Raw genomic sequence first — 27,040 nt, 5'->3', positions numbered from 1 at the left:
AAATGACACAGAAGTTCCCTGAGACTTCATCAATGGGAAGGATTGGTCTTCATGTACCACATCCCAATCCTACTCTTGCATGCAATCAAGATCATGTCTGCTTTGGACGAAAGCGTACAGCTCACACTGATTTGCCTGAGAGCTTTAGGCCAAAGGTCTCTTATTTATGCACGTTTGGCATTCCAGCATTAGCAAAGTAGGTAAGAGAGAGGGCATTGCAGTATATTGTAGCTCCTAACAGGGTGATCATTCCTTCAGGAATCCTCAAACTTCCTGTTACAGCTCACGTACTTGAATAGTTTGTCCTTCTCTGACAAGACACAGCTCTGCATTTTGCAACAGGTCACACAACATAGAAAGAAGAGGCTGACTACTGAACCAACAATAAATTAAAACACACTGTACCAATTAATTTTAAAAACCTAAAAAGATGCATACCATAGCCTTTCAACTGATAAAAGTCAACATTAAATGATAGTGTAACTGTTTTTTGAACTACACCAATGGATCATTCTGTCCACAATGGTGCCACACTGCTATATTTCATACTACAAGCTTCTGTAGCTAAAAGGTTATCAGGAATTGGTTTACCCATCATTTGCAGAATGATGGCAGGGTGGGGAAGAGATTCACCTGCTAAATTTCTCCCTATGTCAAAATTCTTCTTTTTTTAAAAAAAAAATCCAACCTGGGACGGAATATGGGCCTAAACAGACAGCCAAAATAAAGCTGCTTCAGGCCTCTTTGGAGGTATGCTGTTTAAGTGATGCATGTGTCCTAAGAGGTCGGAAGCCTTGCCAAAGTCATGCTCCAGTCCTAAGGACTGGAACACAGCTTTGGTGCAGCTTCTGGCCTCTTAAGATGCGTGTGTCATGTAAACAGCATACCTCCAAGGAGACCCGAAGCAGCTTTATTTTGGCCTGTCTGTTCAGCCAAACCTCTATCCCAGATGGGGTTTGTTGTTGCTGTGTGCCTCCAAGTTGTTTCTGACCTATGGCAACCCTATCATGGGGTTTTCGTGGCAAGATTTGTTCAGAGGGGATTTGCCTTTGCCTTCCTCTGAAGCTGAGAGTGTGACTTGCTCAAGGTCACCCACTGGGCTTCCATGATGGAGAGGTGATTCTAACCCTGGTCTCCATGGTCATAGTCCAATATTCAAACCACTACATCATGTTTGCTCATTCCCCAGGAGATGTACCTCATGATTGTATAGCAGGAGAGTTTTGAAACTTAAATCACAGTCCCAATAATATATTTGGTTGTACCTAATGGTAACTATCCTCACCAGTCATTTTGAAACTACAAGGTATTAATGTGTGAAGAACAGAATGGCAGAGAAGGCAATATAGCAGCTGCCAGCTATAGCTATCCATCATGCCCAATCCCTTCTTCTCTGGAGGCCCTTTTTGCATTCATCATGGACTGCTGGGCTCTGTGGGTGATCTGGGCAAGATAGAGGCTGGCATTTCTTGTATTCTCATACCAATTATGACTTCATATTCAGTGTGATGATTCACTGATCTAGTAGTAGAGCCAGAAAATAAATGTGATACATGCCATATAGCCTATTTTATAATGCTAAACTTTGGAAGTTAGATATCTGTACCCTCCTTGTCACCCAAATTCTTAACTTCATGGGACACAAATAAAAAAATAGTTCAATGTGTTTGTTAGATGATCACAATGCAGTTTAGACAGATAACAAAAGCTTCACGCGTTTCCTTGTATTAAATTCCTCTTCAGTTAAAAAGCAGCTACTATAAAAAGCAATTTTTCACTGTAATTGTAATACTAAATACATAAAACTTGATTTAAATCAAAAAATTATTTTTATTTGTTTTGTCCCCTCTCCTCCAAACTCACAAGAAGTAGCTCATTATGGTTCAGTTGAAGGGATGGGTTTTAGATATTGCGGTGTATGCATTCACAAAAAGCAGGAAATCTGGTATTCGACAGAAAATTTAGCAATCTAAGAATCAGAGTTCCATATTTTAAAGTAAGGTCCAAAACACACTGCAGAACTAATCGAGTTTGAGACCACTTTAACTGTTCTGGCTCAGTGCTAGGAAATTCTGGGAACTGTAGTTTTGTGAGACATTTAGCCTTCCCTGTCAGAGAGCTCTGGTACCACAATAAACTACAGTTCCCAGAATTTCCTAGCACTGAGCCAGGGCAGTTAAAGTGATCTCAAACTGGATTATGTCTGCAATGTGTTATGGACCTAAGTTAGTAAAAGGTTTTATGCCAGAAAGTGGTTGAGTAGAACACCTGGAATGCAGAGACTGTGGCTCATATGTCTTGGTCCAGACTGTATGCCTACAAGTCATCTATTGGACCAAATGCCTATACATCACATCTTTCCAATCTGTACTTTTTCCTGGCCAAACTACTTCATACAATTACAATACCTGCAACTAGAGGAAGATAGATAAATCTATGTTAATATGCACAGTGGCTAAATGCCTACACTGCAGCCACTAACTCACAAACCACAAAGTTATGAATTCAATACGAGCCAGGGGCTCCAGATCAACTCAACCTGGCATCCTTCTATAGATTGCTAAAATGAGTATGCAGCTTGTTGGGGACAATTAGCTTACACTTTTTAAGCCACTTAGTACATCAGTAAGCAGTACAGAAATGTACTTGCTTTGGCTATTGCTATTAGTCTTAGGGAAAATGTGTATGTATTGGGTAAGACTGTGCATGTCTCTATATGCGGAAGAGCACAAATATGTTGTTAAATTGGAGTATCACCTTCAAATGGTTTGGAAGACCAAACTCTGCACTCAGAGACTCTCTAGAACCCTCACCCATTATGTGTGACCCCGCCAAAATTACCAAGATATCTGTCGACTCCTTTTGAATTTTAAACCAAAACCATAAATTTCACTGCAATTAGCTGCTAAAATATGAACACATATCTACAGTTCTGGCAAATTATATTTTCCATTCCCACCATAAATTTGATTTCATGCTTCAGCATGGAATCTAAGATATGACTCCAAATTTCAAGCAAGCCCTGCCATTAAATCCCCTTCTTGCAGACTGCTGCCTGCCAAAATCCTCCTATCCACTAGCCCCCCAAATTCCCATAGATCTTGCCAGTTCTTTGATAACTACTGTGGGCAACAGATTTCATGCCTGTGCAAATGTCTGGCATGAAACATGATAGAAGAGCCATGTTGGGAACCCCTAATAAATGGCTGGATGTTAACACAACTTACTCAAAAAGTAATGTGGAAAGAAGGCATTATATATAGCAATACTATATATACTGGCATGGCACATCTGTATTTGTTAGAAAGAATTTCCAAAAAAGATGAGTAAGCTTTCTGAATAAGGACAGCACCTGGGCCAAGCAGACAAAGAGGGTTCCTGTACCATAGGTGTGTCTAGAATTCACACTGTCCACCCTGCAATGGTATTACTCTAGTGGTATAGCATGTAGGTACAGCGGCTAAAAAAAATAAAGGAAACCCCAAGCCATAAATCAAAACCATAAATCTAAACCATGACTACTAAAATTCCCCCACAAGTTAGGAGATAGTGAGCATAAGGTCCATCATGTCTATTACTGAAAGCCCTTACCAGAATATCTCTCAAGATTGTTTTAAAATAGGAAAAATATGTGAGCCATTAGAAAAACAACAACAGAAACCTCCTGTTATTTTTAAATGTTAAGAGAAAGATTCTTCTCATTCTTCTGTCCTTAAAGGGAAACTAATGGGCTCATAGATATATGTTGTCAAAGAAATAAGGGCTGGTAGTACACCCATGGGGAAAATTCACAGTATAGTCTTTTCAGATATTCTTTCAACCAGATTTTTCTGTTTAAAAAATCATCATAAAACGTAACTCACATCTTCTGACAATTACTGCTTTGGCTCCCTAGAGGGGCAAGTTCAGAGTAGCTTGGCTACTCTCTGTGTGTTTTACATGATAGATGTGCAGAACAAGCTGGAGCATCTGGAGAAACTAAGCATCAGATTTTTCTAGGAAAATCAGTAGGCAGCTCAAAGTGAGAAATAAATTCTTGTGTCCAATCTTCTTCATTTTCCTTTTCCAGGAAACTGCCAGAGGAACAACAGACAAACTGAAATGTCTCATCACCTTTGTTTAGCCAGCAGGAAGTACTGTAGTAACTTGTATCCTTTCACAAGACAAGAGGACTCCACAAACAATGATGAAATGAGATTTCACAGAACATTTGCCTCTTCTTCCCATATTCTATAATATGTTGATCAAGTAACGTTTGTGCCAAATTGGTCTTAAGATTGCCAACTAATTAGATAAAAGTTTCTGCCAAAAAGCGACAAAACTGGGCTTAGTGCCATATAGGCCAAAGATGGTTGCTTTTCTGGACTAGCAGCTCTGTCTGTGTGGATGCAGTAGATAGAAAAGACAAGAAAAGTCACTAAGACTGGGTCACACAACTGGTATAGAATGGAAAATGATGTCAGGAAGCTACCTGATGGGCCAAAGAATCTGCACAAATGAGAAAGCTGCTTATGAGTAAATGGGAGAAGAAGATATTTAAACATGCACATCCAGATGTCAAAAAACAATGATATTTGAACTTTGTAATTTGAACATTCTCAGCAGTGTATCAAATCTATTTATACTATACATATCTGGGCGAATGTGTGGTTCTCCAGATGTTGCTGGCCTGCAACTTTAATCAGACCTAACCAACTTAACTAATAATGACAATGATAGCTGGGAGTTTGAACATGTGGAGAATGATACGTTCCCCAAGAATATTGTTTGACGCATCCGAGTTAACCTTGGCTTCAGGCAGAAGACATCTGAAGACCAGTCAGGCACCCTTGTGGCACAGTGGCTAAATGCCTGCATTGCAGCCACTCACTCACAAACCACAAGGCTGTGAGTTCAATCTCAGCCAGGGGTTGACTCAGCCTTGCATCCTTCCAGGGTTGCTAAAATGAGTACCCAGCTTGTTGAAGGCAATTTGCTTACAATTATAAACCGCTTAGAGACTGCTTAATGTGGTATGAAACTGTGCGCTGGAAGAGACAATGGCGTACGCACCCGTGGCATATGTTGTGCCATATGCCCATTGTTGTCCCATTGTTTCCAGTGGGGCTCAAGCATATGTAGTATTTGCCTTACGTGGGAGGAGGGACCAGAACGGATCCCCCGCATAAGGGAAGGGTGCACTGTATAAATGAAGCTGCCATTGCTATTGCTTCTGTTCGGGTGAGAGACAGCCAAGAACGGACAGTATTCTGATTTTTGCTTGAGATAAAGAAAATTATTGCATGTTGCTTTTAAACCACAATTACACCTGGAAAAAGCAGCTTTGGAGCTACTTATCACATGATGCCGTCTCCAACCCATAGCTGCTGAATCCCCCAAATGAAGTTAGGGTGTCCCTTTTCACTGACAGGAAAAACCCATCAATGACCTCCCAATTTTGCTAATCCTCAGGTGTGAAATGTTGATGATGAGGCAGTTGTATCACTGGCACTCACATGGTGTAAGTGTCCCCTTCTCTCCCCTTGTCCCTCCCTCTCACTATTTCCAAGCAGCCCTTTTTTTAAAGAAAAAAAATCTATTTCTCTTATTTTCTTTTTTTAAGAAAAACTGAAATAGCAGTAGCAGCGCTTCAGAATTGTGTCAAAAATGGAAAATAAAAATATTTATTTATGGATAGGGCATAGGACTGGGTTGGAGTTGGGGGGGGGTGAGGAAGAGAGTATGGTATCAGTGGCAGTACCAATCACACAACTACAGTGGGCCCTTCCCTTTTGCGGGAGATCCGTTCTGGACCCCCCGCGTAAGTGGAAAAAACGTGTATTCTGGAGTCCTGTTAGAAGTAATGGGGCTTGTGCCCACAGACGCACGTCCCATTACTTCTTCCGGGGCGCATCAAGGTTTTTTCCAGGGCCTGCATATGACAAAATTCCTTCATTTATTCAAAGTAACTGAAGATTAATGTTAAAAATGCTCCTCTGCTAACTGACCAATTGCATAAGGAACACAAACACAAACATAACAGAAATCCTGGTGGCTTATGCTAGTGGTCTATCCAGACCACTTTTTTAAATGGACAACTACCATGACTAATAACTGAGACTAAAGTGAAAATGAGATTTGCCAACATCAAGAAGGATGCTGCTCACTCCAAAAACAGTGTGAATGCTGGGCTTAGAATATGCACTCCATTGTTGCATCCCTTCTCCTTTTCTCTCATACTTACAGGCAAAGTACTGCCAAGGCTCATAAGTAAGTCCAAAATCTGTTGACCGCTCAAGTACCCACAAGTCTGGACGAGGGGAATTTGCAAACTTGATCCAAACATAGGCCACATGGAACAGCTGTAAGAGAAAGAGAGAGAGAAAGATTGATTAATGTAGCCAAGGCTAAAAACAACAACATATAAGCTGTGGATGAAAAGGTTCTCCTTCTGTAAAATTAATGTAATTAATGTAATGAAGACACTCAGGTTGTAGCTTTGTTCCAGTACTAATAAAGAATGAAAAGCAGATTATACAGATCACCCTCTTTTCTGCTTCCTCCTTCCATTGTTATGTCTCAGACATTTTTGTACATTTGATTGCATTTTCATCACTTTAAGTGTGAAAGGTTCCAACATAGCATTGGACATATTGCTATACATTATCCAGCTAGACACTGCCCTGCAGCAAATATTCTTCTATGTCTATTCACAAGTAATGTGGGTTAAGCAAAGGTCCCTTCTTATTTTAACTGAAAGTTGACTGTTCACAGGTTCAGCTTCTCTTTGTTTCTTTCCATTGAGGTGAGCTACTGGATTAATGGGAAATTATTTCTGGTTTGCCTCTTGAACTATCTGAACTGTTCCAGAGCCAGTTTCTTTTCTTGCAAAGGAAAAGGAAGAAGGTCCTTCATTACTGATATCCATTCCTTTCAATTTTTACTTTCATTTTATTAAAAAATGCTGGGCTAGTTTGTAGTCAGCACTAAAGAATAATTTAATAAGTATGAACATAACTTCCCTGTAGACTCATATGTTCTGTTTTCCTCTTTGGCGCAGTTTTAAAGAGGTGTTTGGAAGCTTTCAGTCCTGTTTTTTATTAGCCACACTTTTCTGCACAGTTCAAATCCAGATGAATCTTAACTATGATTAATAGATATAAGTCAATTCCAAACCTCTGGGAAAACAAGTTATTTTGGTAAACTAATTACAGTCATCCCTTCCGATTCACGGGGACCCATTCCAGACACACACAGCCTACGAATCAGGAAAATCGCCAGTACTGGAGCCCATTGATTACAATGGCGGTGCCACTGTTTGCGGCACTGTGCGTGCACCATTATATCCCTCCCAGCTTGCCATCCGTGAAACCAAGGGACATGAACAGCAAGAGTGCAAATTGGAAGGGACAACTATATAGTTAATAGAAACTACAGATTACGGTTCAAACAACATGCTAACATTAATCACAGAAATAGAAGCTTTCTTATTACTCCACTGTGAGAAAAGCTAAAGCATTACAGCTATTTCAGCATACTTAGCAGTTATTCAGATGGTGAAGATAATCCAAGTAGAATCTGGGCTGAAACTTTGTTGTTCACATGCATTTTGAATACATCCAATTAAGTTTGGGGGGGGGGCTGCCAAAAACCCCACTTAATGTGGGATAATCAATGTCGGATCCCCCCCTTTCCGAGTTTTTCTAAAAGATTTGGATTCCCAGATGTGTGAATAATCAGTGTGAATAGATCTGGGATAAAACTCTGCATGCTTTGAACATGCTTCGAATACATTTGCATCACTGAGTACATCTTTAAGTGCTGACATGTGTGAGTAACCAAACTCACAGACATGTACATAGATGCAGTTCCATAGTGTGAATAACAAACCCGGAATGCATGAGTGAGATTATTCACATAGTCACATTAAAAGAAACACATGTGAATGATCCCTTAGGCATGTTGCCTATGTATGTGGGTGCGTGTATTTAAACAAATAACTGTCCAGTGTTGTATTTGTGAGTATAATATACACAGAAAAATGCCACTAATCAGGGTAGGAAAACAGGATTATTCAGGTAACAATGAAACATATGAGATCAACCAAATTGTATGAATGCTTCATAAAAGTGAGCGAAGAAAAGATATCAATTCTAGTGAAAGGGGCTAATGTAGAAACCCTCTAATATGAATCTAACTTTACTAGGATAAACAGGTATTTCACCGTATGAGACCTCAGTTCCACTTGTAGCTTTAGTGAGCAATTCCTTACACAGCTATATTCCCATACTATGAAACAACGCAGCCCAAGCAAAGAAAAAGAGCCAATATTTTAATGTTTTCTAAAACCCTGAAGACTTCTAGGAAATGTCTGCCTTCCTTGTTGGAGTCTCTTATATGAACATAACATCTGTATTCCTTTCTGGCATTCCAGCTGAAAATTTGGGGACTAGTACTCTTGAAACAAACCATTCTTCTGTGATGTTAATCCTTTAACAAGACAGCCACATGGAGTAGAAAGAGTCTACTCTCTAAAATACACATTCAGCTACTTCCACAGGATAGTAACAAGTAGCTTCTGATAAGACCTCCTTAGCATTCAGCTTTGAGCTGCCCCCAATTAGTTCAAATGCTGATTTATGCAACCATGTCCTTGCCAAAGCTGAAATAAATGTTCAGCTTAAAAATGTCAGCACTAGCGGGAAAAAGTAAACTCAGCAACAGAATTTCCCTTTACAAGCTGGCACAGGCTCTTTCCAAAAATCTTCACTTTATCATCCTGTCAAAAAGTGATATTTAGAGACAGAGAAAAAAAATTATCTTTAAGAAAACTTGATCATCAACACACAGGAAATCTAGTGCTTGCAAAAGGATAATTTTTCAAGCATTCAGAGATCTAATTTGTGACTTGCTTGGCTAAAATAAAATAACTCTGCATGTCATATAATTCTAGAGATCCTGACACCCCCCCAATCAAGAGCAGAATTTATATTCTATTTTTAATTTATATTCTTATCGCTCTTAGGACAATGCCCAAAAAACTCAGCTGTGATAATTATGAATATAAGATGGCTCAAGCTCCTGACTACCTTAAGAGACTGGAAGAAATTCCCACAATTGCAAGCTCTCTTTTCTTCTTCTCTCATGTATGAATCTGTTTGCAAAGCTAGACATGGTTGACGTTATGCCTGTTCAAAGAGTTTTTGGTTAGGAAATGGGCAGTGCAGACATAATGTTAACCATCATTAGCTCCAAAAGAGAAGGAAGGAAGGAAGGAAGGAGAAGGAAGGAAGGAAGGAAGGAAGGAAGGAAGGAAGGAAGGAAGGAAGGAAGGAAGGAAGGGGAGAGAAAGACGATGTTTTAAAAAATTGGGAGGGGTACACAAACCCACACAGAACACTCTGAACCTCTTATTCACAGCCAGGCAAGCAAGGTACATTAGGTCTGTGTCATATCTTTCCTACAGTGGTGTGATAACATTCTGCATTTTAGAAATTAGGAAAATAACAACATGCTAAATGAGTACAGTTATTTTGCAAGAAAATTGTTCATGCTCTGATATTGGTTTAGAATTATTACATTATTAGGTATTTAAGTTTGTTTGTTGTTTTTGTGGGGTTTTCGGGCTATGTGGCCATGTTCTGGAAGAGTTTATTCCTGAAGTTTCACTAGCATCTGTGGCTGCATCTTCACAAAATACTGGCATGGAAGTGAGTGTATATACTATATGACCCTTGGTTGAGACGTTATATAGTAAACTCCTACAGTTGCAGGACAAGTCTGCATAGGGACCACTAAACACAGTGTTTAAACATGAATCAAGGGATGTGAGAGACACTGCAGACTGGGTCAGCCAGAAACATCAGCAGCAGCAGAACATGTTATAAACCACCCTGGGCATAAAATGTTATTAAATGAAAATCACCCAGGGTCAGGGGGATTTTCCAGCAGACAATGGATCATTAATTAAATAGACACCCTGAGGCCTTGCCATTCAACAACAGAACATTACACAGTTTAACATGTAAATTGCTTCCTCTCAATATATATACCCCACTCACTTCCATGCCAGCATTTTCTGAAGATGCCAGCCATAGCTGTTGGCGAAACGTTAGGAATAAACTCTCCCAGAACATGGCTACATACCCCCAAAAACCCCAAAAAACTACAGATGCCGACCATGAAAGCCTTTGTTTGTTGAGTTTGTTGCTTAATACTATTGCTTATTATTGGTGCTTATAAGGCATTATTATTGTTACTTTGTTGTTATCACCACCACTGCATAATTAAGATGAAACTTTTGGGCCTAAACCCTGCTGTTAGCCCTGACTAGAACAGACCCACTGAAACAGTGAGATTTAGCTATGTGTTCAACAACAACAGTGGGTCTATTCTGGTTGGGACTATCCATTAGAATTCCTGCAATAATGTTTCTGATTCTTTAGGAAGGCTTCACAAACTCAGCCCTGCAGACCTACCTAATTTCCACATGATTCTAACTATTTCCTTCAATTGAGCTGATCAGATCAGAAATTCATTTAGCTTTGACTCTTATCTACTTATTGTTTATCTCATTTAAACATCATTTCATTTCACAAGTTATGGATTAATGAAAACTATCATGGTAAAACTATGAAATCTTTCCTAATTATTACTATGGTTCACTAATGGGCCCGAACTGACAGGCCAAAATAAAGCTACTTTGGGTCACTTTGGAGGTATGCTGTTTAAATGACACACGTATCTTAAGAGGCCAGAAACTATGCCAAAGCTGCGCTCCAGTCTTTAGGACTCGAGTGTGGCTTTGGAGTGGCTTCTGGCCTCTTAGGATGCATGCATCATTTAAACAGCATACCTCCAAAGTGACCGGAAGCAGCTTTATTTTGGCCTGTCTGTTCGGCCCCTAATGTTTTCTTGCCAATGTAATTAGGTACATAGTCACAATGATGTGGCAGTAGTGGTGGTTACTCCCCAGCACTGTCTAGAAAGATCCACAAAACTGGGAGGTTAAAAATCTCATTCCCCTCACCCATTGCTTTGTAATTTAAACATACAATGACTACATTATTAAGGACTCATATGCTAAGCAAGCTTTAATGTCTTGATTTTGCAGCACACCATTCTCTGCCTTTTGTTCACAGAACTACCTCAAAACTATTCTTTTATGACTACATTGTAAGGCAACAGTACTAAGTACTCTCACCTCTGTTTATCTTAGTTGAACCTGTACAACCAGATTCCATGATCTGATGCTTTTCCTTAGGATTTAGTTCACATATGTTGACATCTGTGCCTCTGCAATAAAATCATCACTAAATACCAACCCACTAAGTTATGCATTCTCATGCCATAGAAATCCTTCCATGGAATGGCTTCACTCTTTGGGGAATAACTTAATATCCCTGCCAGAACGCTGCATGGCTTCTGGGGTGGTGAGATTCACTACACCCTTTTCAGATTCCCACAAAATTCATTGGTCCACAGACTAAGAGAAAATTACATGCAACTTGGCACTCTGTGATACTGGAGACTTTGTACAGGGTGGTCTTTCTTTGGTGACAATTGCATGGCCAGGCTGTGCCAAAAGACACAGCCATTTTCTCAAGAACATTTAATACAGACTAGTTATCCCTTTAAAAACTTCAATCATTCTTTAGTTCACATAATTAGAGTGTTAAAAAGGGTGATAAAAAAAGGCCACCCCCTTGGTACACTTCTCTTTTCCTAATGATATTTAAAAAGTTTCAGTGGTGATTCTAAATGGTATTACAACAATAGTCTGGAACATATGCTGAATACGTATTGCTGCTGTTATATCCACCAAACATAACTGCTATGTCTACCACTAAAAAAATATCTTTTTATTTGTCTTATTTCTACTTAAGCTTTACAACCAGCCAATTCATCAAACATATGTCAACATATACAGCACTAACAGATACAAAGGACTGTGATTTTGACCAGCAAAAAACCAAAAGAACCAGGTTTTATTAAGGAAGATATTTTAAAAATAGTTTTATTGTATCTAATTTCAAGTTAAAACATAATGGAGCTAAAATAATATACAGTCACCCCTCCGTTTTTGCGGACTTTAAGTCCATGGTTTTGATTATACATCGAGGGGCGAGCCCCATTGGCTATAATAGCAGGAGCGCAGGAGCATGCAGCCATTCAAACCAATAGGCCTTGAATATATGTGAGTTTCCATTTTTGCAGGGGGGGGGGAGGGATTGCACAGGTATGAATTGACTGTGGTCTAAGCACTGGAGATACCTCCTATCATCACTGCAGAGTAAGAGCATCCTCTTCCAATTTTGAGTAGGTGCTTCTAGTGAAATTTGGAAAGTGTCACATGCAGAAAGTCTAAAACATAGTTGTGGAGCATACAAAGATACTAAGGGGGATACAGACGGGCAGAAAGGAGCGCCGAGACGCCACCCCATTCTGCCCTATACCATTGCTGCGGCAACCACACGGCGGCGGCAATGATGCACTCCAAAAAGCACCACTGCCAAGGTGCCATTAGTGCCCTGGAATGGCATGGTGCCATTCCTCATACGCTGCACCATTTAGTGGCAGCACACGAGGCACATCATTGGTGCACGCGCTGACTAAATGTGTGCATGCCCCAAATAGCACCAAGAGACCACGGAGCGTGCTCCCCAGTCCTAATTTTGGCCCCAAAGCAGCGGTCTGTACCAGACCTACGTTTCTTCCTGTCATATCCAGCCAAAAGAGTCAGATTGCAACTACTGTGAAGAAGGTGTGCCTGAGATACTGCGAGAACCTATTGTGGATCTGAGTGGATGCCTGTAAATCACCTTTCAACTAATAGTAACAGTGATCTTGTGGCTTGACTCATTAAAGGCTGTACATAGGTCCTCTTCTTTTGCGCCCCCCTTCACCAACTTTGCTCCTCCTCCACCTCCTCCTCCTCCAGTGGAATGAGTCATTCTCTCACCATCCCCACTGGCGGAAGAAAATGTGCATGTCTGAATGTCTGATGGGCATTTTGCTGCATCCAATGGTAGCAAGGGGAGAGTGTTCTATTACATGAAATGAATGCTAATTCTTTAGCATCCTCCAGAAGGCTCAGGGGAAAAAAGCCAGGATGCCTGTTATCAAGTGAGCTTGTGCTGAGAAAATTCACAGGGTTAGAAAGACTTTGTGCAATGACTCTAAAAATAGAGAGAACTGGCAAGAATCATGGACTCTTACATGCCAAATTTAATCTATTACTGCTTTTCTGTCCAACCACTAATATATATAAAAAAGAAGCAGTACGAATCTCTCCCCCCACCCAAAAAAAACCCTGTATTTAGCTCATATTCTGATTCAGAGTAACACAGTTCTCTATATCCCTAGAGATTTGGCCAAATATTTTCTCAGCTGGGGCAGCAAGGGAATAGCTGATTGTCCGTGCAGAATTAACTTGCCTGGTTCTAACTACAATATACCAAACCAGATTCAACTGACTTCTGCCCAGGAACTGAAAGACCATCTAACAAATCCTTCTCTGGTCAATTTTCTACCCAATTTATTCCTCCTCATGTCACTTTTCCATTGATGGGGTAAAACCAGCTATTTAGCAGGAAAATAGCTGGGGAAGGAATTAAGAAGTAACTTCCCTAACCGTCATCCATTTCTAGTTGCTATCTTTGGTAACTTATTTGCATTAAAACCAGTGAAGGATTATTGTACATACCTGTTGCACATACCCAGGTTGTAGACAATTTGGACCTCAACTTTACATCCACAATACTGTGGGAGTGATAATGTTAATAATCTAAAGAAGTCATTATGCATACTAAGGATATGGACACAATAAAATATAACTATAATATTTACTTAGAGAAACTTTCTAGCTCATCTAGCTAGGCCCTTCACTACTCTGCATCTGCCTTGCTCTTGACTGCCTGACTTCTTCAGTGATTAACAGATTAAAATATACAGTTTCTGAATAAAGGTGGTATTGTGAGAATGTTACACAAATAAGGATAAGATAGCATTTCTCTTAAGAGGATAATTCCTCCCCTAAAATAATGAAGAGCCTGCAAGGAAATTCACTCATCAGAGGTTCACGAAAGTTAAAACATTTCAGCTTTCCTCTCTGCTAAACAGAATTTACAATCCTTGTGTAAATTAACTTTTGTAAAGCATGAAAGATGTGTCTTGAATGCTAAGATGTGGTACAGAGGCAATCCACAAGGATACACTGCACAATACCTTTCGAGGTGCCTCATTCTTTCCCTCACCCAACATACACACACTAAAAAAAACCCACCTACATTCCTGAGATGGTGAACTAGTTCTTATCTTTCTACAGTAGGTTAATTATGGAGGAATCTAGCTGGAATGGAACACAAATCAAACCTCTCCCTTTTTATTTCCATGAGAGATACTTTCTGGATTATATATTACTCCTGCAGTTTCTGTGGGAGGACATAAACAAGCCAGGTTTTTAAAATCCGATTGAAAGTAAAAGGATAGTCAGGACCTATGCAACAAAAAAATATGAAGCTTAATCTAAAATAAAAGGGAATTTTGCAAAAGCCATAATTTATATATATAAACAACCTTTGTAAATTAAGCCAAGCACATGTATTATGTACTCTTTAATGCATAGAACATGTAAACTAGAAATGACCCTTGTTTTTCATTTTTTAATTTTCTTAACAGTCCTCTTTCTAGGCAGCCTACATCAGGAGATCCACAATTATGTCACATGAATCATGTATGGGCGCGCGCGTGTGTGTGTGTGTGTGTGTGTGTGTGTCTTTTTCCTCCTTCAAGTAGTTAAGACAAAGATTAATTCCAATTAACATGTAATATACATTGCAATATAGCCTATGTTCTTTTTCAAACTAGATTCATCCTTCCATGCTGACACAGAGGAATTACTCCTTAAATGCACTTCATCCTTTGCCTTCTCTGTAGCAAACAACTGAAACAACTGCTGCAGTAACAACTGTAGGGATGAAGCCCAAATTTCACCTATTGTGTGAAATCAGCAACTCTTCAAAGCAAATGTATACTGGCAAGAACACATTCCCAAAAGAAGAGAATTAACACATCAGAAGAGGCTGAAGGCTTTATAAAATTACCAGATATGGAAACAGATATGGGTTTGTGCTAATAAGAGGCTATTTCTTGAGTTGGTACTCTTGTCACATGACAGTTTAACTATATTCCAAAGAAATGGATGTTTGGGATACATGAAACACATGCCATACTGCTGAAAACATGCAGGGGTAACTGTTCTGGCCATTTAACAAATACAAACAAACTTCCATCAGTGATACCATAATGCTATTCATCCAACAGAATGAACATAAAAACTTTTTGTTATAGGCAATTTGTGCAAAGCTTATCAAATGATGAAAACACATTCACCATGGATGCAATATGTAATGGAACTTTCCATACCTGTAATTTGTATTTTGCTCTTTTTTTTAAGAACTGCAACCTGATTTGACCCATAAAAAGGAATGCTTTTTTTTAAAAAAAGTCAGAAAGTAGAAAACACTACCTAACACATTAAACGGCATCCAAAGATTTGGAGACTCGTGGCTTTTGCACACAAGCCTTGAGCAACAGCAGTCACTGAACCCAACAAAAACTTTCTGGAGAGTGTTACAAATTAGCTTTATCCACCTGGTTTACTTGTGAATGCGAGAACTTTTTTAGCATGCAACTCAGCAGGGGAAGATTAGTGCCATCTGAGCTCAGCTGGCAGAGCCTGGATGGCCATTAAGCTATTTCACACAAGTAGGAAGTGTGGTCTCCTAGGTTACTTAGCAAAGCTTTGGAGGTTCAAATATTCTGTCAGCTGACCGCTGAACACAGGGAGGTGCAATGCACAAAGCAGGCTGTTGCAGGCTTCCATTCAGACTGCTCCTTCCACATGAAGGGTCTTGCAGCAAAGCATTGCCACTGCAGGGACAACAATGAAAGCCACCTTGTGAATACTGAGTTATGTATACATATTATGCACAGGGGGATGAGGCACACAGACTGATGCTTTGCTGCTGCAGGCTTCCTGAATTGTCACATAGCTCTGATTAAGGGAAGAATACTCACCACAACTCAGGGAATGGGCAGGAAGCAGATAATGAAGCAAAAATGTTGTGGACTTGGTGAATGAGTCTTATGGACCTGAATTTTCCAAAATTAATTAATGGGTGTCCATTTTTGTTTTACAAACTGGAGCTGGCAGAATTGCTGGGCATTTTTTTTAAACTGCTGTTTTAGGTAACTGTGTTCTATTTTTATTGTTTCACATTTTTACTCACTCACTTCCTTCAAGGAAGTTTGCCTTGAAAGGTGGTACAAAAATGCTTTAAATCAATTTAAATCATTTAAACTGCTGATATTAAGCAGTAGATATCCAAACAATCCAAACAATCAAATACCTCACCAAATTACAAATCCCTTTTTTTACCTTTTTTTAAAAAAAATAAAAAATAAAAGTTTTAAAATTGATATCACTTTTTAAAAATTAATACTGGTTATAAGTGATCTTGAACCATGAAATATTGGCAACACTTGGTGTACATTTGCAATGGCTTTGCTTGGAAGGAAGTCACAGAAAATGTCCATAGATATACTTCTCATTCTACAAACTGCTCAGTATCTCAACAAGGAAATTAGTATCTAGGAAAGTCAGTAATTTTTTGACAGATTTCATTATGAAGAAAATTTCTGTTCCTTGTGGCCACCTCAAAATCATAGAATCGTAGAGTTGGAAGAGACCACAAGGGCCATCAAGTCCAACCCCCTGCCATCAAAGCATCCCCAACAGATGGCCATCAAGCCTGTTTAAAGACCTCCAGGGAACGAGATTCCACTACTCTCCAAGGGAGTTTGTTCCACTGTCAAAAAGCCCTTACTGTCAGGAAGTTCCTCCTAATGTTGAAGTGGAATCCATTTTCCGGTAGCTTGCATCCATTGTTCCAGGTCTTGTTCTCTGGAGCAGCAGAAAACAAGCTTGCTCCCTCCTCAATATGACATCCCTTCAAATATTTAAACAGCGCTATCATATCACTTCTTAATCTTCAAATATTTAAACAGCGCTATCATATCACTTCTTAACCTTCTCTTCTCCAGGCTAAACATCCCCAGCTCCCTAAGTCGTTCCTCGTAGGACATGGTTTCCAGACCCTTCACCATTTTAGTCGCCCTCCTTTGGACACGCTCCAGTTTCTCAATGTCCTTTTTGAACTGTGGTGCCCAGAACTGGACACAATATTCCAGGTGGAATATAACAATAAATCAATGCTCACTACACAGAGGTGTTTTCTATCTTTCCATCCTTCTGAGAGCATGGCCATATATTTCTTCCTCTTCCTACAATCTCTTCATAGCACATAAAATCTGCCTTAAGCCTACTACTAACATCTTCCAAGTCAGAACAACAGCTGCAACCACAGCATCTTCCCCAGAACACAATTAAACACTAAAGGCAATGACATGCTATGATAACTGTGCTGTAATTCTGCATGAGGAATTTGAAACTCTCTGACCTTTCACTCGGAGATGTCACATGGCTTCAACCCTTCAACAAAGCACCCCAAGGAATCAAGAGGTCTGTTAGCAGTTAACATATCTGAGAATACTTCCTTGCAGAGGATTCTGCCATTGGTAGTATCATTTTTGGTCATCTCTGGAATGTATGTGGGAAAGAATGACATTCAGCAGGGAAGAAATTATGCTTTGGCAAGTCCCGATTACATGGCTGCACTTTTAACAAGCATAGTTCTTTATTATGACTCCTAATTCCAGAATAGACCCAAAGGTCAGTCTGCAGCAATTCTACGTGCCTTGCAGCAATAGTTTGTACACTGACAGATGTGGTACGCAAGGGTAGTAAGGGGGGAAACTGTGGCATCCCCCAAACATGGAAAGTGAGTAAGGAGCAGAAGGATGAAGATTCCTACCATCAACATTAAAGGAGGAAGCAAGCTGGGAAGTACTCATCACCTGCTTGCAGATGCTTCGTACCAGCTTCCCCCCCCCCCCCCCATAGCCTTTCAACACTGCAAACATACATGCAAGAGATATGGGTCCCAAAATGAACCCCTCATGCATGTCACCAGTGCTAAGAAGGCGGTAGACTTCACAGCTAACAGAGAAGGTGGGGATCACGCCTAAGAAACAATGCTCCGAACACAGAAAAGGAAGAATTATAGTATGAATTATGAGTAAGCCTGCTGCCCATTTCAAATGATTCAGTGAGCAGTATGATTTAAATCGCTTACTTCATAAATCTACCTCATGGTAACTGTAACCAGATGGAGAACATGGGTTATCTGGAGCATCCAGCCAGATAGGAAGATAACTGTAGCATCTTCACAACAACATAAAATGATAATGGGGGTTTGATACCACTTATCCAAGGCTGCATCTGCACTGTATAAATAACTGTGTTTAGCACCGCTTTAACTGTCATGGCTCAATGCTATGGAACTCTAGGATTTATAATTTGTTGTGGCACCAGAGCAATCTAACAGAGAAGGCTAAATATCTCACAAAGTTCCCTCCAAAGAAAGAGAGTCCACCACCCTCCAAAGCACTCTATTCCAATACTGAAGCACTCTTACTGTCAGAAACTCTTTGCAATATTTAAATGGAATCTCTTGTAATTTGTACCTACAGTTTTCCTTTTACCGCTCTTGCACACTGCATCTGTTAGTATACAAACTGTCACTTCAAGTCAAGTAGAATCTCTACCGACTGATGTTGGGGTATGTTTCTTGTGATTCATGCCCTAGTCTCTGAAGCAGTCTAAAACGTGCTTGTTCCATTTTCTATCTTACATCCTTTCAAATACTGTACATACTCATGCATAAGTCTAGAAATTTTAGTCAAAAAATTGACCTAAAAAGCCTGAGTTGACTTATCCATGTGTCAATATAAATACTGTACTTTAACTCTTATTTTAAAAGGAACCATCCCCTGATGAAAGGCAAGAATATAATCTGTCCTGGAATCACTGACCCTCCTCTGGAATTTTGTAAATCCTTTGGCATTGTTTTCCTCTGCTTTGTGCTTTACCTCCTTTGTTACATGACCATAAGTTTTACCCTTGACTTATCCATGGGTCACATCAAAATCCATACTTTTGGCCCCTAAATCTGTCCTCGAGTTATACATGAGGTCAACTTATAGTTGAGTATATATGGTAGTTAAAGATGGTTATAGTATCACCTCTCAGTCTTTTCTCCAAGCTAAACCTACCTGGCTCCCTAAGTTGTTCTTCAGAGGACTTAGTTTCCAGGCATTTCACCATTTTGGTCACCCTCCTCTGAACACATTCTAGTTTGTCAATGCTTTACCTGAACTATGATGCCTGGTGTACTCCAGATAAGGTCTAAACCAAGCTGTTTTATACAGAGTCAGCATTCTGGTTCATCTAGATTAGTAGTGCCTATTCTGATTGGCAAGGGCTCAAGCAGATGCAGAAGACTGTCACCAAATCTTCTTTAACTGGAGAAAACATTGAGAGAAAGGATCCAAAAACACAGTTTCATTACAACAAGCCATACATTCTCCAACTGTGTCATGGCTGAAACTATCTCACAATAATGGGGATAGGGAAGAAAAGAGGACTCTAACACAAATCAAATATTGAGGATTTTATACAGAGGATACATCCAACTGTATAAAAGATCCTTCTGTCACATTTGGCCAAAATCCTTATGGGTGTTTTAAAAAAAAACAGCATAGCTGAAACTGCCCTGCTCATGCTACTGTTCAAAACGCATGCCATAAAACATTTATATTCATCTCCAAAACACAGCTTTTCCTGCCTACCTCAGTTTCAGGAGCAGCTTTGAATCCAGGAGAAGAGAATTCATATCAGAAAGGAAAGTTTAAAATCTCCAACCCAAAGCGGGATCTTTCAGCATGCTTTCCAAGATCAGCAATACTCATGTCTAGGTATTTGCATGCAGAGTTTTGTCCTTGGATAGCATTAGGCAGACAGCATGTTATTTTTGTAAATAAACAGATATATAACAGTGAAAATGATACTGTAAACAGAGGGAAAAAAGCAATTGTCAACCAAACAAAAGCACATTTTTGTCTGTTATTGTCATGGCATTTTGTCCAGCCATGGTTACCCAACACATTTTAAATCTCTACTACCAGAGAGAGGGAGTGGTGGCAACTTGGCTCTAGAACTCATTTCTTTATTGGTTCTTCAGGCATCAAATCTGACCTCTGTTGAGGGCCATGTCGAAATGTTTCTGTTTTCCTAACTTTTCAGTAATTTTTAGTTCATTTCTCAGCTACTAATGAAGAAAAACAACTATGCTGTTTTAATCGAAGGCTTTCATGGCCGGCATCCATAGTTTTTTGTGGGTTTTTCAGGCTATGTGTCCATGTTCTAGAAGCGTTTCTTCCTGACGTTTCGCCAGCATCTGAAGATGCCAGCCACAGATGCTGGCAAAACATCAGGAAGAAACTCTTCTAGAACATGGCCACATAGCCCAAAAAACCCACAAAAAACTATGCTGTTTTAATTGTTAATGAGTCTTTATTATTTTCCTTTTGACTCTCTGAAAATATTTTGGTAAATGGCAATACATAAATGTTTTAAATAAGTAAATAATTTCTCACTACTTGCAGTTGTAGGGTTTGAATCACATGTAACCCACCCTGCTCCACTTTATATTGTACAGAAAACTGCTATAAAAGTGAGAAATGGTTGAAAAGCAGTTTATAATACCTTTACAATGCCTTTTTTAAAAAAAAAACTGTTGAGAGACAGTGAGAGATAACACATTTGACCTTCTTTGCTCCTTTTGCACATCACGTTTCCAGTCTGCTTAGCTGTGATACATTCACCCTGTAGATTTTTGCAGCGCAGAAATAGTGGAACAGTTGCTTGAGTAACAGAACCAGTTTATTCCATCCTTCCTAGGTTTTGATCTAGTTTCAATAAAGTTATGACAAGTGTTTCATGTTTTTTGGGTTTTTAAATAATTTCACATGTTTTATCTAGTTGTAATCCTCCCAACAACCCTGGAAATAAGCCACTATTATTATCTCCCAGATTGAAGGGGAGAGGGATTGATGCTGTGTGCCGCTTGTGAGTTAATGACAAAAATGATATTCAAACCAGCGATTTCCCAATTCATAACTAACATGAAATAGGTCTCAAGATGCTCAAAAATGGACGTTTATTGGTAGAAAACTCAACATTTTTAGCGTATTTATAATCTTAAGGCTTTCTTCAGGAGACTATATAAAATTATAAAAGGAAAACACATAAATACATAATAACACACTGCTTAAAATCTATATTATTACATGTGTACACTGCCAATTCAGAAATTTCTGAAGTTTAATTGTAAGTAATTATATGCAGGCTAGAGGGCTAGCATTGGTGTCATGGTTTGAGCATTGGACTATGACTCTGGTGGCTTGGGTTTGAATCATAGCCATGGAAATACAATGGGTGACCTTAGGCAAGTCATGCTCTCTCTGCAGACTTGGAGGAAAGCAAAGGCAAATCCCCTCTCAACAAATTTTGCCAAGAAAACCCCATGATAGGGTCACCTTAGGGTTGCAATAAGTCAGGAATTACTTGACGACACACAACATCAAGAAACAGTTGCTTCTGTGAATTCCATATGCTATGCCTCAGTTTCCACTTATTTTATTTTATAACTGTTTTCTAACCAGCCTGACCAATATGTATTACCTCAAAGCTGGTGGGTTACAAATGGTCACTAGACTGGGGGCATGAAAATTCATTTCTCAGGTTACATTCCTCTTTCAGGATGAGAAGCTTGTCCCAACAAATTAAGGTAAAGTTAAACTGAAGGGCACATCAGAAGATGGATGCCTTCTTTCTCTTTGAACAAATGGATGCTAGACATCACAAGACAGATTAGTAGGATGAGAATGCAGAAGCAAAAGAGGTTTAAGAAAAAGACCTTGTGATTAACCGAAAGGTTTAATGGGAAAATTCAGAGGGATTCACTTACATGAACTGAAGTTTAGGAAGAAGAAAAAAACCAGAATTCTTCTGCTTACCATTGCATGATATCTTAGCTTTAAACTATTTGTCCTGATTTCCTTTAAATCCCTAAGAAAACACATCCCACAACTCTAGTGGATCATCCCACAGCTGTTCTTATCATTAGAAAGTGCTTTCTGATCTCACACCTAAATTCTGCTTTATTGTAAGTGAAGTGCATCTGAGCCATTCCACTTGGGCTTCTACATGAACCCAACAGAAGCCAGTGAGTTTGGGCAAAAAAAGAAATGTAATCCTGAATACTGTATGTCCCAACTGTTTAATAGCACCGTGCTGGAGAAATGCCAATGCACTTTTGTCTGCTGCTCTCCATCCTTCCTATGATAAGCATTTTCTTCCCCAACAAGACTTTCTCTAGATGTTATAGACCTCAATTCCTATCAGGCCCAACCACCAAGGTCAGTGGTCAGGGTTGACCAGAGTTGTAGTCCCAAACACCTGGACTAAACTTTACTGATAGTTTCAACTAAGGGGCTCTCCAGACCCCCTCAAAGGGGCAGGCTGGAGGTGCCCAGTTTTCCTCTGGAGGGACAATGCAGCACTCAAACCGCACAGCATCCCTCCGGGCCAAAAAGAACCTAGAAAATTTGAGTTCTTCTTGGTGTGTGGGATGTCGTCATCAGTGCGCCACTGGCGCACTGTGATGCATCCAGGATGCAAGTGCAGCGCCCGGTGCTGTGAATGCAGTGCCACACTTGCATCCTGCAGATATGCCTTACTGAATCAACTACTGAAGGGTAAATCACTACATGTGTAAATCCCATTGTTTTATGGGTCTACTCTAGTTCAAACTACCAACTGGATTTAAGTCCTAGGAAGATGATTTAGGATGCAGAAGATGCATTAAATAAGGGATGAAGCAGACTGCCCCTTTGCACCAGCTTGGGGGTGGCATCACATTGCAGTGTTTAGATACCACATGCTCTGACACCACCCCCAAGGCAGCGTCATACGGCGTGCCTGACCACATAGTGGGCAGCTTTGCAGCTCTCCGGCGGCGCAGTGTTTATACACCACATGCTGCAGGAGCAATGCAAAGCTGTGGCAGCAGAGGAAAAGCCAACTTTTTTCTGACTCAAATTGGAGCGGCATTTTGCCACTTCTTTTGGGGCTGGCAAAAAGCTGGATCGGGGCTGCAGCATGCGGTTGCGCAGCCCCCATTCAGCTTTCTCCAAGGCGGCTTGAAGCTGCCCCTTCAGGGTTGTTTGTTTCAGCCCTTCCAACATAATAGAAGGCAGCTTCCTAGCTTGTGAAATCCAATGTGCCTTTCTTTAAACATTGTTATTGTAGCAGCACACAATATTCTGCCTACAATCTACCTGTGACAAAATATGTTTTTAGTAGTTATGTTTTATATACAATGTATTGCAAAGCAGCACTTCATCCAGTGCCCTTTTTGGATATAAAAACTACACACTGAGGTACACTCATGATCTCAAGTTTGCATAATCAACTCAAGTACTGAGATTTAAAGAGGAAGCTAGCACTATCGGGGACAGCTGGACTTTCCTTGAACTTCAAAAGTTGACAGCTTGTACACTTCAGAAAACATGGACTAGCACAACCTGTATTGCTCTCACAACTTGACAGTAATTCTTGTTATATTCCCTTATCTCCACAGCCTTCCTGTCGCACTCTTTGACTACTCAAGAGTTTATGTGTATTTGTGTGTGTGTGTGTGTGTGCGCGCGTGTGTACACACACACACACACACAAAGGAAGAGTGGAAGGCAGTTTCCCTGAAAAGAAAAATGGCTTGTTAAGAACTCCAGAAGATGCAAAGGAACAATTCTGTAATAAAAGAGGTAGTTACAGTCAGCCAAGCCACCTACATGAACATCTGTGCACTAAGCCCCAATTCAGTCATTTCAGTGACAATTTCCCACAAAGAGAAGTGAGTCACAGTAGTTGATTCTACTATTTCTTAGCTCACATATGGAGCAGATATGCCAGAGCACAAACTGAGTGTGAGGAACAAAAGAGGGGAGAACCAGGGCCAGTTCCTTCCTCTGAAATAAAACCTACAGTACAGAAATAAAGCCTTCATTATCAGTCTCCCATCCAAGTACTAACCAGGGCTGACCTGGCTTAGCTTTCACAATCAGAGAGGATCGGGTGACTTTAGGCCTCAGATGGAAGGTTTTGTCTTCACTGAGAACAGGGCAGGGGGATAGGTAGGAAACATTGGCTTACTGCATTTGCCTTTTCTTCCTAATGTGAGAAGATATGCGGAGAGCCTGGTGAGAGGATGGAGTGATCAGCAAACCTATTAGCCTTTATTTCATTATTACCTAGGTCCTTCACATGTCTTCAGGTCTCCATGTCCTTTCCATGGAAAATTCACCTGGTGTTCCTAAAATCATCACGACCACTTAAGAACATGCCTGGCACCAGATATGAAAGTAGAAATTCTATCTACAGGTACTTTCAAAAAAAGTTTAAACGATAAGAAAATATTTATTTAGTATTACTGTAAATGCTCACTATTAGTCAGTCTCAAGTATAGATCAAGGGCAGATTTGGGGGCCAAAATGACAGATTTTGATATGACTCATGGATGTCAAGGATAAACCTTAGGGGCATGTAACAAAGGATTTAAAGGATGAAGCAAAGGAAAACGATGCCAAAGAACTTACAAGATTCCAGCAGGCATAACTGTGCTCACCCTAAAGGCTGGATGGAGGTGAGAGTAGAGGGGGGGATCAGTGCTTCCAGGTCAGATTATACTCTTGCCTTTTGCCAGAAGATGGTTCCTTTTTAAACAAGAGTTAAAGTACAGTACTTAATTGACCCATGGATAAATTTTTGGGGTCAATTTTTGACTAAAATTTCTAGACTTATACATGAGTGTATACAGTATATTTATACCATATTTCCCCCAGTAAGTTCATGGTGGCACATATGGTTCTCCTCAATCCACCCTTTTTATAATCACAGAAGTCATGTAAGGTAATTATAGTGAGAGATCATAACTGGTTTGTAGTTACCTAGTGAGCTTCACCACAGAATAAAGATTTGAACCTATATCTCCCTAGTCCAATTCTGGCACTGTAGTCATTGCACTACACTGGCACCAGAGGGTACAAAGCTCTAAAAGCCAAAATCTTCCTTTCTAAAAGGAACCTTTCAGTAACATGGGGGAGCTTGGCTTTGCTTCAAACAAGGAGGAAAGACACTAAATTGTGAAAAGCATACCTTCAGAGATCAGTTCCACTGCCCCCAAATATTTTTTCTGACAATGTGGATGGGTTGATGCCACCTTTACAGTGAAAATGTAACCAAGTTTTCAAGGATGCACATCTCAAAGCAAGCAACAAGCAAGCATCAAGGCTTGGTTTGGAGTTCAAGTCGTGATGTCTGAACCGTGTTAACACTGTACTGGGTGTATACCACACGGTACAGGATAATGAATCCAGCTTTTCCTGGGGTCTCAGAGCTAATTCACCAGACACAAGGAGTCCATAAATGATGAGTCACAACCAGTGATTCAGTCTCCAGCCATGAGCCTGTCTCCAGAGACCTCTGGTATGACAGGAAAAGAAAACATATGTGACACTCAGATTCCATTGCAAAACACAGCCTATGAATGTTTAAATGTATTGGGAAGTATGGCAAGAGAAATAATTAAATGCTTTTGTTTTAACATTCTTCACTGCAAGAATTATCCTATGTAGGTCTGGAGTTCTTCTCTTAAGTTTCTTTACGTGAGAAAAGAAAACTGGTTTCAGGACTATGGCCAGGAATACATCATTTCTTAGGGCAACCAGCCAAACACCATCATCAGAAAATTCTGTGGTCTGTTCTGGATATAAGCTTTCCCTGGGACTAGATTAATAGGCCCCATTAGAAGTTTAGTGAGCTACTGTGCTGTACAACTGTTTACTCACTACAGGAGGAGGAATCTACCCAAGAGAGAAAGGATGAGGGTAGAATCTTAGCCAAAACTTAATTCTAAGGAAAGTCACTACCTAATTAGCCATCTCCAAAATGTTTCTGTTCAAGGTTTTAGAGATCAGGTGTACTGTGGGCTATTCATATACTTCAGCTCCTTTACAATACAAACAAAGCAATCCAAGGTTTCAGTTTTTGTAGGATTCCAAATGTTGAAGGGCCATCCAGAAGATTTTCAAAACATCCAATTCCCACAGTGCTCAATATAAAGCTGTTCACAAAAAGAGGTTATAATTAGCCCATTACCCCTATAAAGACCTTTTCAGCTGAGTGCTTTCTTTTTAAGAAAAATAAAACTAAAATAGTAAAATAACATTCCTTTTAGAATAATAATTTTCAAGGGAAGAATGACAAAGAAAAAACAACAACTATGATCCATTTGGAAATGAATCAGGCAAAGGAAAAGCTTGGCAGCAACATCAAACTTACATTGCCTCAATAAGGACATGCTGGAGTTGTTAAGTGGGCTCAGTACAGCAGGGCTTGATGGGCAGGCCACTTCACTATTACATTTTGAAACACAGTCAATATATAGCATGGATGAGTAAATAGTTGTGGATCTCAAAGGGCTGTACTCAAAAGCTCAATTTGAATGTTTTTTAAAATTCAAAATGTCTTCATGTACTTCAAAGGGTGGGAGGTGCAATCTCACCATGTTTTGCCCCCTTCCTTGTTATTTTAGGCCCAGGAATAGTAGTTTTTTTAAACTAGGAACTGAACCAGATGTTAACATTTTTAAAAATATGTTTACTCAATACACAAGGAAGGCTCTAGCCCCACCTACTCAGTAGGGAGAGCGCCCACAATTCATGGAGGCTTTCTATGAGTTGGAACCCTGATTATAAAGGATTCCATCTCTCATGAAGACACCCATGAAGGACAGTGGAGGCTCTCCATTATAGATCTACATCTTTCTTGTGTAGTGTATGACAGACGTGATGATGAAGATGGTAGAACAAATGTGCTTCCCCTCCTTGTCTATTGAGCAAACACACCTTTTAAATGCCTGAATAGAGCTTAACTTTGAAAGAAAATAGTACATAGAGTATTGTAGCACCTTTGAGA

General features: G+C 39.9%; 1 protein-coding gene across 1 annotated transcript in view; it reads right to left on the bottom strand.

Annotated features, from left to right (window-relative positions):
* The window catches only part of LAMA5 (laminin subunit alpha 5), a 217,525-nt gene that overhangs the window by 122,475 nt on the left and 68,010 nt on the right, over positions 1 to 27,040 (bottom strand). The window contains exon 3 of the mRNA XM_089513322.1: positions 6,224 to 6,341. Coding sequence (XP_089369448.1) covers positions 6,224 to 6,341 — 118 coding nt within the window. The remainder of the gene's footprint in view (positions 1 to 6,223; positions 6,342 to 27,040) is intronic.

Source organism: Sceloporus occidentalis, unplaced genomic scaffold (genome assembly GCF_023333645.1).
Source record: "Sceloporus occidentalis isolate IW3139 unplaced genomic scaffold, rSceOcc1.0.p SCAF_3, whole genome shotgun sequence".
NCBI classification, from domain to species: Eukaryota; Metazoa; Chordata; class Lepidosauria; order Squamata; family Phrynosomatidae; genus Sceloporus; species Sceloporus occidentalis.
The sequence above is the reverse complement of the archived record's forward strand: the minus strand, read 5'-3'. Positions and strand labels throughout refer to the sequence as shown.